This window comes from Corapipo altera, unplaced genomic scaffold, assembly GCF_003945725.1.
Source record: "Corapipo altera isolate COAL_440 unplaced genomic scaffold, ASM394572v1 47, whole genome shotgun sequence".
Classification (NCBI taxonomy): Eukaryota; Metazoa; Chordata; class Aves; order Passeriformes; family Pipridae; genus Corapipo; species Corapipo altera.
In genome coordinates this window covers 7,587,074-7,609,501 of record NW_020884897.1, presented here as the reverse complement: position 1 = coordinate 7,609,501, position 22,428 = coordinate 7,587,074, and the positions used below count along the sequence as shown (strand labels likewise).

The 22,428-nt window shown below is 36.6% G+C and overlaps 1 protein-coding gene across 1 annotated transcript in view; it reads left to right on the top strand.

Moving 5' to 3' along the window:
• Positions 1-22,428, top strand: part of UBE3C (ubiquitin protein ligase E3C) — a 74,282-nt gene that overhangs the window by 38,024 nt on the left and 13,830 nt on the right. Inside the window, exons 16-19 of the mRNA XM_027648433.1 lie at positions 2,370-2,467; positions 5,692-5,824; positions 7,006-7,253; positions 19,963-20,175. Of these exons, the coding sequence (XP_027504234.1) occupies positions 2,370-2,467; positions 5,692-5,824; positions 7,006-7,253; positions 19,963-20,175 (692 nt within the window). The remainder of the gene's footprint in view (positions 1-2,369; positions 2,468-5,691; positions 5,825-7,005; positions 7,254-19,962; positions 20,176-22,428) is intronic.

The window sequence follows — 22,428 nt, the reverse complement described above, 5'->3', positions numbered from 1 at the left end:
GAATAGTACGTTTTTTCAGTTTACTATCTTTCTTTATAAATCACCTATTTTAATTGATTGATAATATGAAGTCTTAAAAGCAGGTGGTTTTAGCAAAAATAGCCAGGCTTCAGCAGGCCTGTGTTCTGTGTAGCTTACAGACTCCACATCAGCAATCCGTGTTTCTTCACTGACCTGTGTGACTCTTGACAGCTGCATATACTGTCTTGATGTTCTCCACTGTCAGACCTGTTCCACACTTAATACTTCCACATTCTCCTGCTACTAGTCTCCTTCCCCTCATATATACAGTATCTTTAGCTCTCTCACTTGTCTTCCTTCCCAAAATAGCATCAGTTCCCTCCATTTAGTTAGTTGCCTTGGTCTGGGCAGTTGGTGGATAAGGAATGCACATGCTGTGGTTCGAGTGGAGCAGCTGCACGCCCTCACTTTCCTGGCTGGCTGTCAGACAGCTGACTCTCCTTGCTGTTTCTGTGTTCAGGTCACTAAAGGAATTTCTCTTCTCTGTCCAGTTGAAAATTTTCACAATGCTTGAATATCCCGTTCTCTGTCAAAGTTAAAGTTCAACTGATTAGCTCAAAAGATGTGCTGGAGGCAAGATGGTGAAGAAAGGTGACAGATACAGTGTGTTCATGTAAACCTCATTTTCATATGAAATCAGGCTAAAAAAAAAAGTGCAATCAACATGAATGTGTGAAAACAAGCAGGTAACAGTGTGCACGACTTGTTTAATTCCTCTTGACTCCATATGGGTTAAAGCCAATTAGCATGAAAGTACTGCTGAATCACATATGGTCATGTTTATTTGTGCTTTTTCATTTACTTAAATGGCAGACTCGTGAGCTCTAAATGCCCTCTGTATTGATGACTCCATCCCATATTTCTCTTTAAAGAAAGAAGCTGTGATGGAGAAATGCAGATAAAATTGACTAATTGAGTGAAATAATTGAACTGTCCAAGTCATGTAGTAGTTTACCTTTGCTGTACATGCACTTTTTATTTAAAGTGCTTTTAACTGTTAGCTTAATAGGCTGCATACATTGACTTTAATTAAAAATGTTTACTAAGTAAACTAAGGGTAATCACAGATAAGCATTTTATCAGAAATTCCAATGGGTTGCAATGTTGAAATCTGACCCAAATGAATATACATCAAATATAGTGATATTTTGAGTCATGTCCTATTAAATTTGTGCTTAAAATATCACTACTTAAAGTGCTTTGAGGAGTTAAAAAACAAAAAGCCAAAAGAACATTCAAGTGGTGTCCACTTACAGAAGGGCAGCAAGATGCTTGTCACCACTGGTAGGAGCCAAAGGAAAAAACTTGAAACTGTCATCATGAACTTGCAGACTGGGTAGTGACACACAGAACATTTACTTATTTTGTAATCTGGTCTATGAATAATCTAGACTCTGGAGTCTTTTTTCAGAAAGTTGGTTATTAAAGGTGAAAATGAAACAACATTGAGTGTTGTTTCCTCTGTAGACTGAAGCCTAGGTGGACCTTTAACCACAGTGTCTAGTCAGAGAACAATACTTTTTGCAGTTAATTAATTCATGGCATGATATGTGCTCAGCAGCTGAGTTTCCTCCCATGAAGTTAAAACAGAATTATCACTTCTACACTGCATCACCCAAAGTTGAGTTGTTTCCTAAAAACATCCTCTGTGGGCATGAGAAGGTTCAGAGGAGGTGCACAGTAGCTTGGGAACTGCATGTGAGTGAGTCTCTCTGCTGTGGCTTCTTGAATTCTTCTCTAGTATTTTTTTCTTAAGTACATTATGCAGTTTCTTGATGATGTTTTCACTGTTTCTGCTGTGACTAGGATTTAATGTGATCACTGTGACCTTGGGAGAGAAAACTCATTGCAATTAATGCTTTCTGTTCATTTCATGAGATTTGGTTTATTTCTCAGTTTTTTTGCCTAAAATGACTCGATTGAATCTAGATGATGTCGTTGAAAGCACAATAACTTTAAACTGTATTGATCATCAGGATGGGAATATTGTGTATTCCTGTGATGAGAATTCTAAATCATTACAGCTTCCTAATTGTCTTCTATCACATATTTTTTTCTTAATTCAAAATCTGAAATTCAGGAATAAGAATTTTTTTTTAAAGAATAAACTAAAGAGATACAGAAGTACTTATTTTTATATGCATTTTGTGTGTTTTCACTACTTATATTTCAGTTTGCCTGTAGCATCTAATGTTTAAAGAAAGGTAAGGCTTTGTATGACTAAGTAGTAAATAAACTATTTTAATGTATATATTTTTATACAAAGTAGATTGAATCACTTGATACAAAATAAACTGTTTAAAAAATGTTCTTTCCAAAATTTTTAAAATTATTATTTCTGTTTTAAGTGGGTTTGGAACCAGCACCTCTTTCTGTATCTGAAGAACGACAACTTGCAATTCTGACAGAGCTACCTTTTGTAGTTCCTTTTGAAGAAAGAGTAAAGGTACCTAATTTCTAATTTAATATGCAATTTGTTTTTTAGTTTTTTGTTTTGAGTAAGTGTAAAAAGAGCACTTAGTGAAGTAGGAATTGGATCAATTCCCTGCAGAGGGCTATGGCAGTCTGTACTGTTTTTCTTCAGTGCTCATAGCAACTGAACATTTAATAACTTTCCTCTTATTTTACTAGTTACATCGCCCTTTATAATGATTACATTAGAATTAGAATGCTGCTGTGTATTCCAAGTTACACAGCAGCAGTTTGCATGCTCAATTCAATGACTGACCTAAGTGATTGCACCCTCTTGTGGTTGCAGAGCACTGACCAGTTGTGTGTCTGTAAGGAACAGATGGCAAGGTCACAACTGGAGGCTTTTGAGCGATGGGTGGGTTTGCTCAGAATGAGATAATGGATGTTCATTCAGGAAAAATAATGCCTAGAAATTAAGTTCCTGCATTCATAGCTGAGTAGCTGAACTTCAGTGGAGTATGTAGCTTAAAACTTGCAAGATTCTTGTACTTGGTTGATTGGATTTGCTTTTGGATGTTTTTTAGATTTTATACATGTAATTGTTAGTTCTACTATGTATTTCTTTTTGCCTCATAAATATTTTTAAAGCTTTTACTCTGTTATGCACATTTTAAGTGGTTTTGTTGTCAACAGTATCAATTGTTTAAAAATTGCTCCCTGAATTGTCTTGGAAACATTAAGTTTCAAGACACCATCAAGGGAATGAAGAAGAATTCCATAGGGAAAGCCAGTCTGTATTTTTCAAAAAAGACAGTGACAACTTTGGTAGAAAATGAGTGATTTTTTTCCAGGCTTCTACGAAACAGTTTATCCAACAAACATCTTAATACTGTCTGGTAGTATTGCACTAGGATTACAGGGAAACAATTGGAAGTGACCTCGGGCAGGAATCTCTATGCCATGACTTAGTCATTGCCTGCAGCCTCTGGACGTCTCAAAGCTGTGTTAAGATGCACATATATTGTTTCTGGAATGCATAAAACTTTCTCTGGTGCAACAAAACCTTGTGTGGTTTTATCACAAAAACTGAAATAACCATTGCATCAGAGCTTGGAGAGAGGGATAAAGGTATAGACTGAACTTTTATACTGCATTGTGGACCAAATATGGATGGTCCTTTTTGTGTCATAGGAGGAGTCAACATTCCTTTGGAGTCTCCCACTGCCTCTACAAAGCAGCTTGCAGTAAGGGAAGAAAATACCACATCAAGACCATAATAAGTTTTGTTTTTTCTTTTAATCAGTTGCCATTTATTACTCTGTAATTTATTGTGGTAATACAGCTCAATGCTGTTTGTGTGTGAGGAGTGTTCCATATGTCCTTTCATTTTCTGACTTCTTCATGAGATTTTTACCTTGAATTACCAGATAACAGATACTCCTACAAGCAATTACAGAGTCCAGTTTCATGGTGGGCTTTCAGCCTTCTGACCCCAGGGAATATTATCCTCTTTAGCCTTCAGGCACATTGGGATTGTGCCTTTCAGTGTGATATTTGCCTGTGGGAGGTAATGAATCCAATTTGTATCAAGTGCATTGGTTCTCACCTACTTAAACCATACTTTGGTCAGCTTGCCTATGGTGATGTTAATTCCTGTGTTGTGTGCTTCAGGCAGCATTGCTTACTTTTCATGGTAAATGAAAAATCATTGTAAATGCTTCAGTTATGCATTAAGGTTCTTGTTTTCAGAACTAACATCTGCATGAACTCTGGGTTATGTAGGAGTCAGACTCAGTACCAAGAAGAGTTTTGCTATGAGAAACCTGCAAGTATTCTTTCCATCTAGAGTTGGGTAACAATAAACTGTATCTAGTCATGCTTCAGGAAGGAGAGTGGTGGTGAGCATATTCTCATGTCCTGTACATAGAATGAAGGTGCCCGTGGCTATGTGTGTTCATGCTGTAAAACGAGACAAATTTAGGTCAGCAGGAACCTCTGGGGATACTCTAGCCCACATCCTTCCTCATAGAGGAATAACTTCAGAGTTGGATCAGGGTGTGCAAGGACTTGTCGAGATGAGTTTTGACTCTTTCCAAAGATGGAGATTTCACAAACTCTCATATAACCTCTTCCAATACTTAATCACTCTTACTATGAACTTTTTTCTTTACATCCATTCATTGTTTCTCTTTCTGCAGCTTAGGACTGTTTTCTCTTGTCTTCCTTCTGTGCACCTTAGGGAAGAATCTGGCTTTGTCTGTATTATAATCTTCCTGGTTGGAGAGCATCTTCTCTACCAACAGCAATTGCCCATAGAAACAGTAGATTTGGAACCTTACTCTAGTTTTGTCTGCTGTGGTCAGATTTCCTCTTTCATGGTAAATTTATTGGTTTGAAACATCCCTGCAGACTCTCACCTTATCTTCTTAGTTAAAAAACTGTCTGAGATGTTATTGGGAGATTACATCCCTTGGTAAATGTACTAGACTATTTATTGAGTATGGTAGTGGTGCCAAGAGAGAATACAGTAAACATACACTCCCTGAATGGAGGGAATATTATTATACATTAGATAACCCCCTCCTGTGCTACATCTTGGCATAGAAGCACAGTCAGCTACAGGTACTCTTCAGGTGAACAAGTTGTTGTGAAGACTCGAAGAGGGACAGCATGAAATTCAATTTGTACTTCACTTGGCATAATTTTTTTTGGTTGGTCTGATGCTCTGGTTCTTTTTTTAATGTGGCAGTGCTATCCGTGATTTTGCTTTGAATTATTTGTTCACTGCCTGTGAGAGGGGAATTGATACCTAATTTCTTATTACTGGGAATGTTCCTAAGCATTGCAAATGGCAACAAAAAATTATTTAGTAGTATTGAGGATAAGCTCTGTGTGTGCAAAATACTCATGACTTTTTCCCTTTATTTTTGAATACTTTGCATTTCAGAACTCTGAAAGTTAGGGAGAGAAAAGTGGAATCACTGGCACGATGTCTGTAGATGTGCCTCTTTTTGTAAAAAGAACTGAGGATGATATCTTAGCACAAAGAAATTTTGTGCATATCTGTCCACTCTTCTTCCCTCTCCTCAGTCATTGCTCTGTATTAAGTTTCTGCAGCTCAGTGAGAGAGAAGACAAATCACTTGAAAGTGACTTCCAGAGGCAGCTCAAAGGACAGTAACAGTAGTGAATAACCATCTCTCATTGAATATTTAGATCTGCACAGTGACATGATTGCTCTTTTCACCCATTTCGACAGATTTTTCAAAGACTAATCTATGCTGATAAACAAGAAGTTCAAGGAGATGGGCCATTTTTGGATGGAATTAATGTCACTATCAGAAGAAATTATATTTACGAAGACGCTTATGATAAACTTTCTCCTGAGAATGGTAGGTTTACAATTAAGTTATCAGCTTGTTTATAACACATAACTGTTCTTACCTTGTAGTTACATATTTGCTTACTTGACTAGTATGTTATGGGTATATCTGCTCTGAGGTGTGAAAGTTTGTAAAAAGCTAAATTTCCTCATTTTTACATAAGTAATTTCTGATTATTGCAGTCTCATTCTCTTTCCAACCTACTTTTATGGGGCTTTTTTCCCATTTACTTGTCCAAATAACTGTACTTTGTATATTTATCTGTGTAGTTCATTAGATATTATCTGCTTTGGTGATCTTTGCCAGCATATACCTATGGACTGAAGAGGATTTGTGAGGTACAACAGAGCTGGTGAAGGCTCTGGAGCACAGGTCTGAGGAGGAGTGGCTGAGGGAGCTGGAATGTTTAGTCTGGAGAAAAGGAGGCTCAGGGGGGACCATATCACTCTCTACAACTCCCTGACACGAGGTTGTAGCCAGGTGGAGGTCTGTCTCTTCTCCTGGGGAAGTGATAGGGCAAGAGGAAATGACCTCAAGTTATGCCAGGGGATGTTTAGATTGGATATTAAAAAAATCACCACAGAAGGGGTTGTAAAGCGTTGGAACAGGCTGACTCGAGAAGTGGTGGAGTCACCATCTCTGGAAGTGTTCAGAAAATGTGTGGATATGGCACTTAAGGACATGATTTATTGGCAGTCGTGGTGGTGGTGATGGTTGGACTTCATGAACTTCAAGGTCTTTTCCAACCTTAATGATTCCTTGAGTCTATATATACAGTGCTGTCCAGTGTGTACTCACACGAGCCAGGGCTCTGTGGACTCAATGGGCATGCAGTGCTTATTGATGGCTCCTTCAGGCAGGAGAAAGCTGAATCTTGCACTCAACAATATTTTACATCAACAGAATTTTCAAATTATTCTTGGACCTTTTTTTAAGTATCTTGTAGGATTTTTTTTCTTCCTCTTTCCACTTTTTCTTTCAATGACTCTTAAAGCAAGACCCTGTCTACAAAATGAGTTTCACAAACTGGATATTCCAAAATTCAAGCCAGTAATGGACTTTTGCTACTATGTATTAGTTCACTTTTTAATATAACATCTGATATGTTTGTATGTGTGGCTACATGTGTTTTTATCCAAACAAAACTGAAGCAGATGGTTGCATTTGAATTTGTCTCTCTTTCTCTGCAGAACCTGACCTAAAAAAGCGCATTCGTGTTCATTTACTTAATGCTCATGGTCTTGATGAAGCTGGGATTGATGGTGGTGGGATTTTCAGAGAATTTCTGAATGAACTACTCAAATCAGGATTTAACCCTAACCAGGGATTTTTTAAGACCACCAATGAGGGACTTCTTTACCCTAATCCTGCTGCACAGATGCTCGTTGGAGACTCATATGCCCGACATTACTACTTTCTTGGAAGAATGCTTGGAAAGGTAAAAACAGTGGTGTAGAGTATAAAGCTATAGCAGTACTGAAATTATTCAGTAATGTTTTTTTCTATTTGGGTTTGGGTAGATGGGAAGAAAATAATGGTTTTCCTAGTCTTGAGGAAAAATAACTTTGAGATGTTGTGTCTGAACATTATATGTACATTTCATTTTAATAAGTTACATACTTGAGAAGTACAGAGGGTTTGCTATATCCTGACTGCTAGTTGAGCAAAATGTGCATATGTTTGCTTCTGTGTATATCCTGTTGATTAAAGTTAAGTTGATTGAAGCCAGCAGATCTACTCTGCTTGTGGTGATTTTTAACCTAGACCTTTTTGGAATATGACTGCCATTACATTTTCATCATTTGGAAAATATGAAAGTAATATTCTAAACAATTTCTAATTGTATAAGGCGTAGAATTCTTGCTAGCATTTAAAATCTGCCATCAGCATTTGCCATACTTAAGAGCCACATGCATATTAATTTTCACTTAATGTGTTTGGGGTTTGGTACATTTTGCGTATTTCTTGAGTTTTAATGTTTGATATTTTGGTGATGTGAATGTTCAAAGGCTAATAGATACTTGCTGAGCTAGATGAAAAATGAAAGGGGGAAGGAAAAAAGTGAGAAACCATTACAAACATTAATTACATTCAATTTTCTTTTAGTACTGAGGCTATTTCATTCTAAGCCCTTGAAATAATTTTTGTAATGTGAAACAAAGCTTGGAATACAAATTCCATTTCAGAAAAAGAAGAAAACAACATTGACTGTTACTTAACTATCTAAAACTGAAGGTATTTCAGATGTAAAAGTCCCATTTATCTGCCTGAATTATTTTGGAGGGTAAAATCCTGCTTACTTGCAGTGTAGCTGGAAGTGATTTAAGAGGATGTTGTTGGCGAACTTGAGTTGTCAAAACAGTGCTGTTCTTGAGAGTTGCCAATCAACTGATTTCGATTAAACTGCCACTTTAAGCAAATTCTCTGCTCGTGCATCCGAGCTACTGCCATATCCAAACTTCCTAAAGAATGGAAATTTCAAATCGGCCATTTCGATGAAACAGTCTTTGAATGATGTTCCTGCTCTTAATGGCAGATGGATTCAGTACTAATACAGTAGTTTGTAATTATGACCAATGTTACATATCCAAGTCTTTATGTTCTTTCTGAATGTATAGATTTTTTGAGTGGGGAAGGAAGTACTGTGGTATTGTAAGGAAGTTACTTGACCACAAAAATGTTTTGTGTATATCTGTGAATGGGGCAGGGATCAACTGATAGGTGAGGCTTGAAACAATATTTAAAAAAAAGATTGTAATTTTGCATATTCAGTTTCCTCTGTCAAAACAACACATAGCCTTCTATAACTGAATTTCAAATAATCCTATAGAGACAGAAGTTGCAACATGTGTTTTATCTCACAAAGTGCTACAAGTATAGTTTTACTTTTGTCTTTTTAAAATCCAAGGATCTATTATTTAACAGTTTGAAAGCATAAATTGTTTTTGATTTTGCAGTATGTTTAGATAAGGTAAGAACTGACAGTGTTACTTAATAATTACTCCTATCCAGGTGCACAGACACCTTTTTAGTAGTGTATTTAGAGACTTAATGAATTAAACAGAAAGATAAGGCACGACCATACTATTCAAAACCTGCCAGTATTGTGATCTTGGTTAGGTTATTGAATACTCACTCATCCGTTTTCAAAAATGTGTCCATTTAATGCTTTGCACAGAGTTATTTGAAAGCAATAGTGGATTATTAAAAGCCCCTTTGTAAACAAAATAGATATAATGCAAAGGAAGCAGTCAGGCATCCACAGCAATTTCTTATTTGTGGAAACCAGTATGTAAAGAGTGCTGCCACCAGAAACTCTCACCTAAGAAGCTTCAATATTATCAGAAAACAAATACATTAAAATATAATAATTTATAGAATTTATCTGTCTCTTGGTAACCATTTCATCCTAATATCCAAATGCATTTAGCTTTCAGTACCATGGAGTTACATCCAATTCAGTTTTTCTTCTTATCAGGAAGTTTCTAACAGCTTGGCATCTTCTCTTTTAATTAGTCAGTTCAGAAGTAGAAACATCTGAAAATTTAAAACTTACCTTTAAAGACAGTGTATCAAAAAAAGTTAATTATTTTAACCCTAGATAAATTATTGACTATTTAGGACATATTTTTGTAGTTAGTGAAGAAGTTAAAATCTGTGTGTAAACTGCATGGCTTGTTCATGAAACTTTTATAGTCACTGAATGAGGTCTCCTAGAAGTAATACCACATGACTGTGTAATTGCACATGTTGTCTGAAATCATTCTTAAAAAAAAAGAAGCAGAAATGAGTTTGCTTAAACAACAGCTACTCAAACACTTCCAAAGTTTACCTTTCTCAACTTTCAGTGACTTTACTCTGAAATGTCAACATTATCTTAGCATTGGTGCCTTTTAAGCATTTTCCTTTCTCTTCCTTAAAAGTAAAAGCTCAGCTTACTGAGCACCCTCCTGGTAACAGTGTCCCACCACCGGAGGGGTTGGAAACTTGAACCTCTCACTGGTGCCCACTGGAAGCCCAGCAGTGACTCCCAGAGTCCAGGCTTTGCTTGAGAGCCGAAGGTGTTTTGGCCTGTCAAAAACACTCAGGCAGAGGAGTTCTAGCCCCAAATTCTCTTTCTTGTCCTCTCTGGAAAGTACCGTCTTGTTGTCCCATGTGGTCTCCTGGAAGAAAGGATGTCTGGATGTTCTGATCCTTTTCCTCTGTCACTAGGTAGTTCTGGGCTGTGGGGAGGCACCTGATGTGGTTTAACTTCCTTTCCACATGCAGTAGTTGTTCTGGCAGCACTAAAACTCTTTCCATGTGCAGACTTTCCTGCTGCAGGTTTGGCAACGTAGTGGTCTTGGCTCAGGAGAACACAAAAGTTGCTATTTTGACAGGCTGCCAAAATTTCAAGCAACAAAGCCAGAGGAAGGAAATTTGGAAGCAGCACCTGGGAATATTAAATGAGGATTTTCTCCATACTGATTCTTGAGTGGTCTGCTGCAAACATGGAAAGAGTGGTTGGTAGACCAGTGACAGAGAATTAACATCTGAACTTCACCACATTTAGACCTAAACTCAATGTTGTATATACTGTATTATCTTTCTCCATTTTGAGGTTACATTTGCATTTATTCAACGATGCTACTGTGACAGATGTTGTGGAAAAGGACATTCTTTGTGTTTGGAATTCTTTGACATCAAGCAGCTAATTCTTAAGATAATTTGCTTCAATTTCTTGAAGTATCAGCATTAGTTTAAGAATAAGGCAGGAAATTCATAGATTAGTATGATAATTTTTATGGTTTCCTCTTCTTCCTTTTTGACATAAACCTGCTAGTTCTTGCATTTATTTTGTTTTGCAGTGACTGTCTTTGCATCTTAAACAGAGCGACTCTTTCTGACACTAGAGATTTTTGTTTAATGCACTCAGCATCTTTGGTTATACAGAATTCTACCGTCTCTAACTCTTAATTCCAGCATATTGAACAGCACGTGTGAGTCACACATTCATGTTGCTGAAGAACATCTATTTTTTGAACTATAGTACTAAATCCTCTTTTCTGAGCAATAGAACATGCAGTCCTGAGAGTACACTAAGGTTTTCTGGAAAGATTTAAATTTGTTTTGCCAAACCCCAGCTTTTGTCTTAAACAGTTGGGAAAGCAGTATGGAGAACAAAATGTCTTTTGAGTTGTTTTGAACTGAGTCCTTCCTTTGTGGACCCAAATAAAGAATGTTCATAGAAGAAGCAGTAAAGACTGAGAAAAAGTGCTGTGTTTATTTTGAATTTTAGCATTATTTTGATGACGGATAGATTAGACAGTCCAAGTTTAGTCTTTGATCATTAGTATTGAATAGTATATAGGAGGTCAGTAATTTCCATGGCCTGGTGGATATTATATTGATGAAGGTCTAAGTTGTTGATTTTCGTATGACTTTTTTATAGGCTACTATACTGATTTAAGATACAACAGACTGTTCTGTGCACATATCTAAATGTTGTTAAACACATGTAATTGAAAAAGCGAGTTATAAAATAGGTCCTTTGGTAAAATTAAACTTTAGAAGAGTAATAGTAGATCAAATACAGATTTTATTACCCTAGAAGTAGATGTGGGATCTAATTACTGATTAGATTGTTTTTCTGTGTCTTAGAGAGCATGCCTTATGGTTCCTGTTTGTAACTTTAAATAGAGCTGTGATAGCTTGTTTGTGGTGCAAGATATTATGCCTATCTGGGAGGTACAATTCTAACACTAGCAGTGTCTATAGAATCTGTTTTCCTGAAAAACAAAAGTAGTTCTTAATCATTCTTGGGCCTTATCTAAGATGGACTGAGTCAGTGGGAGTCTTTTCACAGCGAGATCTGGATCAGATCCTAAACTCTTAAATTATCAGTAGGATGCAGTTGTGGAGTTAAAACTTTCAAGGAAATGTTTCTGACAACATATTTGAGTCCCCTTTCTGTGCCAAAAACTCATAGCAAGAAAACTGTACAATGAGCACTGGGTTTTGTGTACTTGAATATTTGATAGGATGGTGCATTGAGCACTTCACTGCTGCTACTTCTCTGACTGTTGAAGGATGAGGGGTTTTTTTCCCTTATGATTTTCAGTCTCTTTCCCTTTTCTTACTGTCCACTTAATTAGATCCACTTTGGCTTGGCTTAAATCAGTACACACTTAAATGATTTGTGCAGCAGCCACAATTGATACTACTGGTACCTAGAAAGGTAGATATGAAATTGGTGATTCTGATGCAGAGAGGAGGTAATTGGTATAACAACTCTTTGTTTTATTAATTTCAGTTACCCTGCACATGATTTCATAGACTCAGCATTTTGCTTAAAAGCAAGTTAGCTGATGATCATTTGTCTTGGAAAATCCTGAATCATCTGAAATGGAATCAAAGCAGGAATTTGCCATGTGAACTGGCATGGTCCTTTAGTTATACACTGTGTGCAGAAACACAATCATAAGAGAGCAAAATTGATACCTTAGGGAAGTTATTTAATGATTTATAAATGCAGATGGAAACTAATCTAAATCTGTTTTCTGACACAGTTATTCAGCTTGACAATTCCTTTGTGTACTGGTGCATTTAACATAACCAATTATCTTTTGATTACAAATAGCTGTGTTAGTACTAACCTTGTAAATATATGTCTAGCGCTAAAAGACTGCTGAAATGTGGTATTTTAACTCTAAATCTTTAGGAAGGAAAAGTGTGTATTGATGGATTGTGATATTTATTGGGTCATAATGTATTTAAATTTTCTTTAATGCATATGTTAGTGATTGTTTACCGTGATAAAGTGCATAGAGGTCTCTGCAAGGAGTTCTGTATGGAAAGAATTACCTCATGTCAGTGGTCACTCCTCAATTAAAAGTTCCATTAGCAGATGATTCCTGCTTCTGGTTTGTGTACTGATTGCATTTTATTGCCTCTAAATCAGGTTCCTAGACAGGGAATAAATAAACAGTTAGAGTGTGCGGTAATGGTATCCTGATCTTTTTTCACACTTGGGAACACCTACATCCATTTCAATCAATTAAGTTTGGAATATTTACTGAAATTCTTAATTCTGTTTGAACTGTCTTTAAAAATGACTAGTTTCACTGCTGTTAAAATACAGATTTATCTTAAAAGCATATCCAGAGGTTAGTTATAGAGTAGTAAGTGTTTCAGTATTTCAGAAGATTAAACTTAAATAAGGAGGAGATGTCTTCCTTTTATCTTCAGTTCTTCCTAAATTATGTTTAAATTTGAGGCAAGGAAAATCTATTAAGCCTTTACTGGAACTTCAGTAATGAATGATAACTATCAGTTATCCAGAGCATCCCCAGGTATCTACAGTCCTTCCCTTTCCCATCCCTTAAAACCCCCCAAACGACATCGACAGCAATTTATATCATTTATATGGCATAAGTTACAGAGATAACTGTTCTTATTAAAACAGAAAGAAAGTATCAAGCTGATGAAATGGTGGTTTTCAGCAAACGCTGGCATGTCTGAAGCACTCTCTAGGTAATAAACATTATTGTAATTAAATATGTCCTAAATTCTTAGAATAAAATTACTAGCGTGACTTTCTATTTTTAAATTAAAAATTAACTCAAGGTCATTACACTTAATAACGCTCCAATGGAGCCTTTGGAAATGGATCCTTACATTTTTCTGCAGGTGTGTTTAAGAGTCATTTAGGAGTTTGTTCTGTGCTTGTCACACGCCTGCCAGGAGTTCCAGGGATTTGCACCGACTGCAGCAGGTTTGACAGCAGATCCTTCACACCTGAGTCTTGTCACCCTCAGATCTCTGGAACTTCCCATGAGCTTGTACTCGCTGACCTTCAGATTCCCAGTGAGTGGGGAATCCGAAGTAAAAGCAATTTAAAAAAGGCTTTATTCTTTTCTTTAAAAATCATTTTGAAATCTGATGATATTGGCACTGCTGCAGGGGCTATGAATAAAGCTCTCAGAAGCCAAATTACAGATTTCTTGCTGCAGAGTTTTGGACTCCTACTTTTTTAAAGACAGAAAAGGCATCCAGTATTTGAACAAAAAGTGAGCTATGAATTTTTGCAGTCATATAGGGAAGATAATGTACCAAATTTTCTATTACTATGCTGATACAAATACATCTGACTGTCTGCTACTGGAAAGCTCAGGGAGCTGAAAACAGTGACTTAAAGTTCCCAAACGTTGCATTGTGACACACACGTGAGAGAATTAGTTTTGTTTTACCATATTGGCATTGGGAACAATATAATTTTCATTTTGCTCACTTTAAAGGACACTATTAAGCATATTTCTAAGAAATTATTTTATCTATAAAATTCTAAATGCTGGCTTTAAAAATGCTTCAAAAATATGAGTACATGTTAATTTTAATGTAACTTAAATTTTTAGTTTTATCTTTTTCATTAGTGTTGAAAAGGCTTTGCTGTCCCCAAAGGCTTTGTGAATGTGATATTTCTAGGATATAAATAATAAGGTAGAAGGAAGTTCTAATGGTTTTGCTATTTTTCGATCATTTTTATTAACGGTTCTGTACAACTTTGAAGATCTATTGCACTCTGTAAGTGCTAAGTATTATTTAATAGTAACTGTTTAAAATTACTGAAATAGAAGAGGTTATGGTCTTGGGAGCTGATTATGGAAATAACTGAATTTAAGCTCAGTCATTTACTGCCTCAGCCCAAAAGCCGTGCATCTTTCTAGGCATATGGCTTTAGCATTGTATATGTTGTAAAATACAGTTCTGGGTTGTAAAGGATTAATGGAAAGTAGGAGCAATGACTTATTATTTTTCTTAAGAAAGATTTTAGTTGAAATAATAAATGAAGAGAATTAATTGGAGACCTGAAAGTGTAAGTAAAGTCACTAAAGCTGCCTCACAGGGAGGGAGATTTAGCTAGTTCAGCTGTCAATTTGTTTACACAATTTGAACCTTATTCAGCATATTGTAATGCTCATGTGGCTGAAATGACTGGAGTAGCTTAAATTTTGTCCATATTTAAAACGTGGCATGAAATCTTTTCATTCTGAAGAGCCATTTCCTAAATCTTGGGGTCATACCTGAACCTTATGTGGCTATGTAGTACTTCAGTGATATCATGGTAGTTACCATGTGTAGTCCCAGTCAGGCATTATTCTTATTATGTTGAAATAAGAAGTCCTCCTTGACCAGAGAACTGTCACTTTCTCACTGTGTCCTGGATACAGCTGTCCTTCCAGCCCAGATCCTCATTCCACAATGTATTACAGCTGATGGCAGACCTGTGTTCTGAAAGGTGCTTGCCTTATAGAACCATTCCTTGTTCCTCCACATCACAGGTGTTCAATGAGTGCATTCAGTATATTGATAAGTATCTGAATGTTGTATTTTTCATCACTATAGATGCCCACGTTGTGATTTGTCACTGAACTGAGTAAAGGCTTCTGTAGCCAGACCATGCTGCAATCAGTTACAGTCCAACTGTACTGTAATCCTGGGTAGCCAAGATTATTTAGAAGAGAATTAATAGGCTTCAGACTGTGTGTGAAGTGAAAACCACAGTAGGCTTTCTGTTATTTTGCTTATTTTTAATATTCTGGTGTGTTCTGCAGGCATTCGCACACAAAGGGGCAGCGAGGTGTGTGAAGTTCCTTTTACTGAATACTGCTTTTTCCATGATGAAACAATTACTCTTGGCCTTCTGACCAGAAAAAAGCTTATTTTAACCATATCATAAGAAAATTAAAAAGGATTGACATAACTGGGAGAAGACAGGGGTGGGGAGTACTAAAAATAGGTTGTTACCTAAAACCAGATTTTTTTGTTTTGTTGTTTCAGAATCTTTTAAGTTATTTTATTAGTTTTCTAGAGATGTCATAACTTTGTGTAAAGAGCATCCCTAGCCTGTACATGACTTTGAAATAGTGCTGGGGAATCCAGGTGGCCGTTTTCATCAGGCATAACCTTTTAGCTCCTGGGAATGTGGCACTTCTGTCCAGCTGGAATGCTAATATTCCAACCTTTCAGGGAGGCAGAATTCTGTATGGGCTCTATTAAGGTGTTTGTGTTGACCCCACATTTAAACGTTAGAAACTAGAAGTCTAATGCCATATTTGACCACCAGTTGCTCCTTTCATGACTTCCTGCCTGGATTTTTTGCCTTATGTGAGTCAATTGCAGTTTATGGGACTTGAGGATAGAGACAATGAAGTCAAGTCAACTCATCAGAGAGGAAAGTTGGGAACATGAACTCTCAGAATCCATCGTAGAACAGCATCAGTCCCATCAGAGTTAAAGGAAACTGGCCAAAGGGTGAGAGTACTTGAAGTTTGAGAAGAGATTAGTTCTATAGTACGAATTTGTTAAGTTTGCTGGCTTTGATCTCTTGGAGCAGTGTATGAACAGGAAATTCTCATGAGGCAAACAGAAGACGACATCTCTCTCCAAGAGCAAGCCAGTTACTTCCACCAGTGTTATTGGCTGTGGGAGGAAATAAGAGGACAAATTCTGTGGGAAGAGCATGAGCTTATGTTGTATTAAAGTACATTCTGGTGGGTTTCTGTGGCTGGGTTTTGATACTGGGGGGGGCTACAGGGGTGGCTTCTCTTAGAATCTGCTAGAAGCTTCTCCTGTCCCGTGGAGCCAATGCCAGCTGGCTCCAGGATGGAATTCCTGCCGCTGGCCAAGGTCGAGCCAATTGGGAATAACAGTAACACCTGCATGATAACATATTTAAGAATAGAAGGTTGTTGCACAGAAGAAATTTCACCCAGGGAAGAGCAGAGGGAGAGTGAGAGAGTGGCTTTAGTGGGTACGTGGTATCTGGCCAGGGTCAACTCACTACATATGTATGTAAATATATTCTGAAGATGCAGTTTCATATTGCAGCTAATTAATCTGACTGCTGGTTACCTCTCTGGTGGTCACCATTCCCTTGCCTGTCACTGGTGCTGGGCTCCTGCCTCCTTTATGTTGATGTTGCAGAAAGCCAGTTCAGGGAGTTCAACAGGCAAAAACCCCTAAGCTTAAAATAGGGTAACTTAGAGCTCCCCAAGGCAGTTCACTAAGGAAAAAGAAGGAAGGAGTGAAATCTCCCTTTGGGCTGTTGGATTACCTTCAGTGAAAAATACCCATCAGGTTGGACTTCCATGAGCAAGTTTAGGTTGCTGGCTGCTCTAGGTTTGTGCTCATGGTGAACAAATGATCTTGCTGTTCCTACCCAGTTTCAGCTATGGCTATGAGTTGGATCTGACTTGGATTTGAAAGCAAGCTCAGCTTCACATACTGTCCCATGTGTGTCCGTCAACAGCCACCCCACCTTGTGAACCTCAAACCCAACAGCCCAAACAAAGCACAACACAAATAATCTGCAAATTTTGAACTAATTCAGCATGTTATAATGATCCTGTAGCCTCTACTGTACAACCTCTACTTGCAAACAAGCCCAGGCCAACCAGCAAAAGCTGATTGTTTTCATTGCTCTGGCAGGAATGGGTGGAATCACATCTTTCAGCAACAGCAGGTAGTTTGATCAATTTATGCTGACTGAGAAACAGAAAAGTTAGATGGAATCTGGAAAACAAAGTTCCAGTTTATTAAGTCATGTTGTACCCAGCATTTCTTAGCATCTGTACACACTGCTGGAACTGTAATGGTGGAATTTACCTCTTTGAAGGTAAATTGGAAAACCAAAGTTTATTGTGACTTTATTTACCAGAGTTTTAGTGCATTTTTTATTAAATTTTGTTAGAACAGCTTGACTTTCAAACTAATTAAAACACTACTGTTTGTCTTCTTTCCAAAAATACTTTGTTTTGAATATTGCAATCACTTAACTAAGAGGAGGAGTAATTAAAGTTATTCTCAAACTGTACAATTTAGTTTATTTAAAAATGCTTTATATAGTTTTTAGATTAAGTTATAAATGTTCACTTTGGAACTACCTGAAGATTAATAGTGATGCATTTGAAATGCATTATTTTTTTATTGATTCTTAATGTAGTAAATTACTGAAGTTATTTGGCAGCAAACAGAAATAGCCAGTGATGTTGTTCACATTTATTTTCCTGATAGCGTCACAATTTGCATTAATTGCATTGCAGCTGCACTCACTTATATTAAAAAGCTTCTACCATAATTAATCCTTTTTATTTCAAATCATTTTGGCACAATTTCTAGCAATAAACACTCATAAAAGACAGACACTTGAAAAATAACATACAAGTTTCTTCAATATACCTATTGCTGCTTTTCCTGACAAGGAATTATTGATAGGCTTCTAGGATCAAGTGTTGCAAGTGGTGAAGACTTAAGACCAGTTTGAAAAATGCTAAGTGGATTGTTTTGCATAAAAAATAGACAGGTTTTGAATTTGTGTAATTAACCTGTGTTTAGAAAATACCTTGATTTATGTCTACATTTGTATTTCAGTTGCATACATTATGGAAATTTAATTTATAATCCATTTAGCTGATGTGATCATAGTTTTTAGTGCTATCATTTATTAGTCCTTGTATATTAAATGCTCTAAAGGCTTAAACCTGCCTTGTGTAAAAAATTACACCTCTGCATTTACATTTTATGAGTCATAGATGGAATTCCATTTTAAATTCGGGTAGCTTTGATATATTTAAGGAATTACAATAGCTTTATTGTTACTAATGCAGGAACAGCAAACACTGACCTTATACATTGCAAATTAATGATTTATCCCTCTAGTTTGCTTTTAAAGTCAACTATACAAATGAGGATTTCGACTTCTACACCTTGAATAAATCATATGGCTCTAAATATAATGCACCCTTTGGCTTTGAACTCGTTATTCTTAATTCTTTTGCAAGGTCTAACTCACCTCATAGAAATGTTCTTTCAAAAGTTTAAGGAATTGTGTATATTTTTCTTAATGTCTTTGTTGGAATATCATTGAGTGATTAGAGCTACATTTATTCTTTTTTTCCTTCCCCTCCCCCTCCACTGTGCTTCATTTTCTAAGTTTGCAACAAATTATGGAGGAATTAATTAATGCCAAAATACTGCTCTTGGAGAGTCAAAAGGGGAAGAACAATGATGTTACAGTGATGTTATGGTGGGGTTGCCTTTTCTGATCAGGCTGTCAGTGATTGCAATGATCTGTAAAGATTTGGTTGTCCTTGGGAGAGATGCTGATGTGGCAAAGAGACCGGACAATGGGAATGGCTATGGACAGAGAGCATGTGCTGGGAATATTTTGGGGTTTTTTAAAGCAATGGTTCTTCATTCAGAATAGCTCTGAAGTTTCCATCTCTCCTTCTTTTGAGAGCTACCATAAATACTTTTTCCTTCCAGTCAAGAAGTTGTTACTGACTTAATGAAAAACCTGCAAAGTTGCTTTGCATGACATCGAAATGTGCTCATAGAGTAGATGAACTGAGAGTGGTATTGCTGGAGTTCTGTGCATTTTTTGAAAATTCTTGGGGATACATTCAGTTTACAATAAAAATACATTTTTCATGAGTGCTGCATATTTGGGTCAGGTGCACTTTTAGTTCAGTAATCATTTGACAGGTCAGGTGTGGAAAGGGTTAGATGTATGATACAGTCATAGCTGGTAAGCTCTCGGCTTGGAAATGAGGGTGGTTTGATTGTGCCATTAATTCACCAAAAATGTGCAGCAGTGAATCTGTGTAACAGTTTGGATTAGTTTAAAATGTACTGGGTTTGCAGAGTTATTTTTAAGGGCATGACTATCCCACATGTAGCAATTTATATGAATGGAAAAATATTGCTTGTGATGATGCTGATGGAAGGAAAGATGTTAACTTTTTTTCTGAGAGCTACATTGATGCAATTGCATTGTCCTTTAGCAAACTTTGCTTTTCTTGCCAATCTGTGTGATTTGGTCAAGAAGATTAATGACAGATAAGCAGTGACCTTACATTTTAAATCACCACATAATTAATTTGTGAGATTTGGGGCCTTAGTGTTTCACAAGAATATACACATTTCAAACTTTGTCTAAATATTCTTAAATTCATGCAATATCTGGGCTATTCCCATACCAGAAGAACCTACTCAGGCACCACATTAAGAAGGAATTACAGAAAAGTTAAGAAATAGACAGTAGCCTTCAGAATTCCTGCATGTACAACAGTAAAATCTAATCTGCTTTTAATTGCTTTCTTTTTTAGGCTCTTTATGAAAATATGCTGGTGGAGCTGCCATTTGCTAGTTTTTTCCTCTCAAAGTTGCTTGGGACAAGTGCTGATGTTGATATTCATCATTTAGCTTCATTAGATCCAGAAATGTACAAAAATTTGCTTTTTCTCAAGAGCTACGAGGGGGATGTGGAAGAACTTGGACTAAACTTCACTGTGGTGAATAATGACCTTGGAGAAGCACAGGTAAGAATGGCTTTCAATTTTTTTTTTTTTATGTGTGACTGATGAATCATTACTACCCCTGCTAATTAATTTTTTAATTTAAATGTGATAGGAAACAACTGTTAAAGGTGCTGTGATTCTGACTCAAGATTTGGAGTAGACAGTAACTAACCATGTACTGAAAAAAATAACTTGATGATGACTTAAAGGTCTTGTGGTAAACTACAGTGATTATTTTATAACAGTCATACATACAAAGTTCTATTGCCTGAGATAATTTCTTGAACAAAATATTTTATGTTGGTTCTTCAATGGCACTTGAAATAATTGCAAAAGTTAGATGATATGTAAACCATAGAAGTACTGCCTGGTTTTGGAGTTGGAGTTAGCTGTCAAAATGGTTTTAAATACTAATTATAGAAATGATCCTTTATTGTGAGATAAGCATTGTCTCCTTTATCTGTAATTTTCAAGGTAGAGAGCCTGAAGTTTGACTGACCTTCATTTTTCTTTTTACACCTCTCCATTTTTTTAAAGTGTTGAGACACCTGATAAGTCAGAGGGGATAAATGGTGTTCAGTGCTTCTAAAAAGCAGTTAGTTAGGTACTTAAGTATATTTTTTTAATGCAATTGTACTGAATAATTTGATTATGGCTCTCGTTTGCTCTGTTGTGTGTGCTAAAGATCACTTACACTCTTAGTAGGAAATAAATGTCACTAGAGCTTTAATAGCATGTCTTTATGTGCTAATGCAGTTAACCTCCTTAGGTAAAGTATTTTGTCATGCTTACTCTTTAATTTTTGAGGATTTAAAATGGTGTACTACTTATGGTCTATTTATACTGGATTATGGTACATAATTGGCTCAAAAAAGTAAACTTGACCACACTGTGATGTGCAGCAGTGATGAACTGAGCCTCCTCTCTTGAGGAAGAAGCAGAGACTCTAGAAGGGGTTAAGCAGTTCTCTGGGGTTTCCCTTTGGTCAGGGAAGCTGAAAACTTCTGTGATGCAGCAGCACCACTGAGATGCAGTAATTAGTTCTGGAAGTTGTTAGGTTGAATTCTCTACTGCCAAGACTTCAGCTTGAACAGCATCAGGCTTGGACTTCATTTTACTCTTTTGTCATCCATTTTCTGTCATTTTGGAAGATCCTAATACCTGGGTTGCATTAAGTTTTACAATAGTATCTCAGATTTGGGGTTCCTGCAGCATACTACAGAGGAGAGTCAACAGTTGCCTGATATAAGTAATGTTTAACATTAAACATATGCCATATGTATTTTTCTCTCATGGATTACACTCTCTGTATGAAACCATCTGACCTGCTCTGTCTTTAGAGCAACACTCAAAAACTTGAGAGAAAGACATGTGCAACAAATGCACTAAAAAGCACATTCTTAAAGCACCTGTTGTTCTGTACCCTGTGCTCTAAGTGACTGGTACTGAGGTCTGCAGTACCCAATTTGGGTCCTGGATTGCAAAGCACACGAGGTGGTAGTTTCCAGTATAACCTGGGATTTTCAAGGAGGAGGGGAAAGTCAAAATTCTAAAGCCATTTGTTAAACTGCACTTAATAGCTTAGTTGGTCACAGCTAATACCAGTCCAGTTTAGTATCTAATCAAAAATGAAAAGTAGCAAATATTTTCTGGAGGGGTTTTGGTTTCCATACTTTATCCATCTACTCAGTATGTCCTCAAAAATTAGCCACACAAGTTAGAACCTACTTCAATAAAAGGACATAGAAAGGGGAAATAGCTCAGAAATAACATAAAGGGAGATCCAAGTTAAAAGATATTGCAAGATCTACCTACTGCAACAAAAAGCTGTAAAATGTGCATTCTTGCCAAGAAGCCCAGTTTGTTTGTTAAAATTCTCTGAGGGCTATGGCATATTATCAAGACTTTTGATTTGTAATTTTTTGGCATAATTTTAAAAGGAAGATTAAATATAATAGTAAGTTACTGAGCTACTAAATGAAATGTAAGTTAATATAAATATTCTGGTGCTGGTTTGTTGTGTTTATACTTGGAGAGAGAACACTGTACCCATGAAGTATAACCATCTTTTTATGGCACTGACTGCATGTTTTTGTAGTTCAGCAGAACCTTGCTTCTTGTCACCGTCTGCTGCCTTTCAATACAAGAAGTTACTTCTTATACTTCATTTCATTACCTTAATAAACCTCATATGGGTAAATACATTTTGTTTGCTATTTGACTTGTAACCACTGCATACTAATTGATTGTGCCAAGGTAAGGCTAATTCACTTT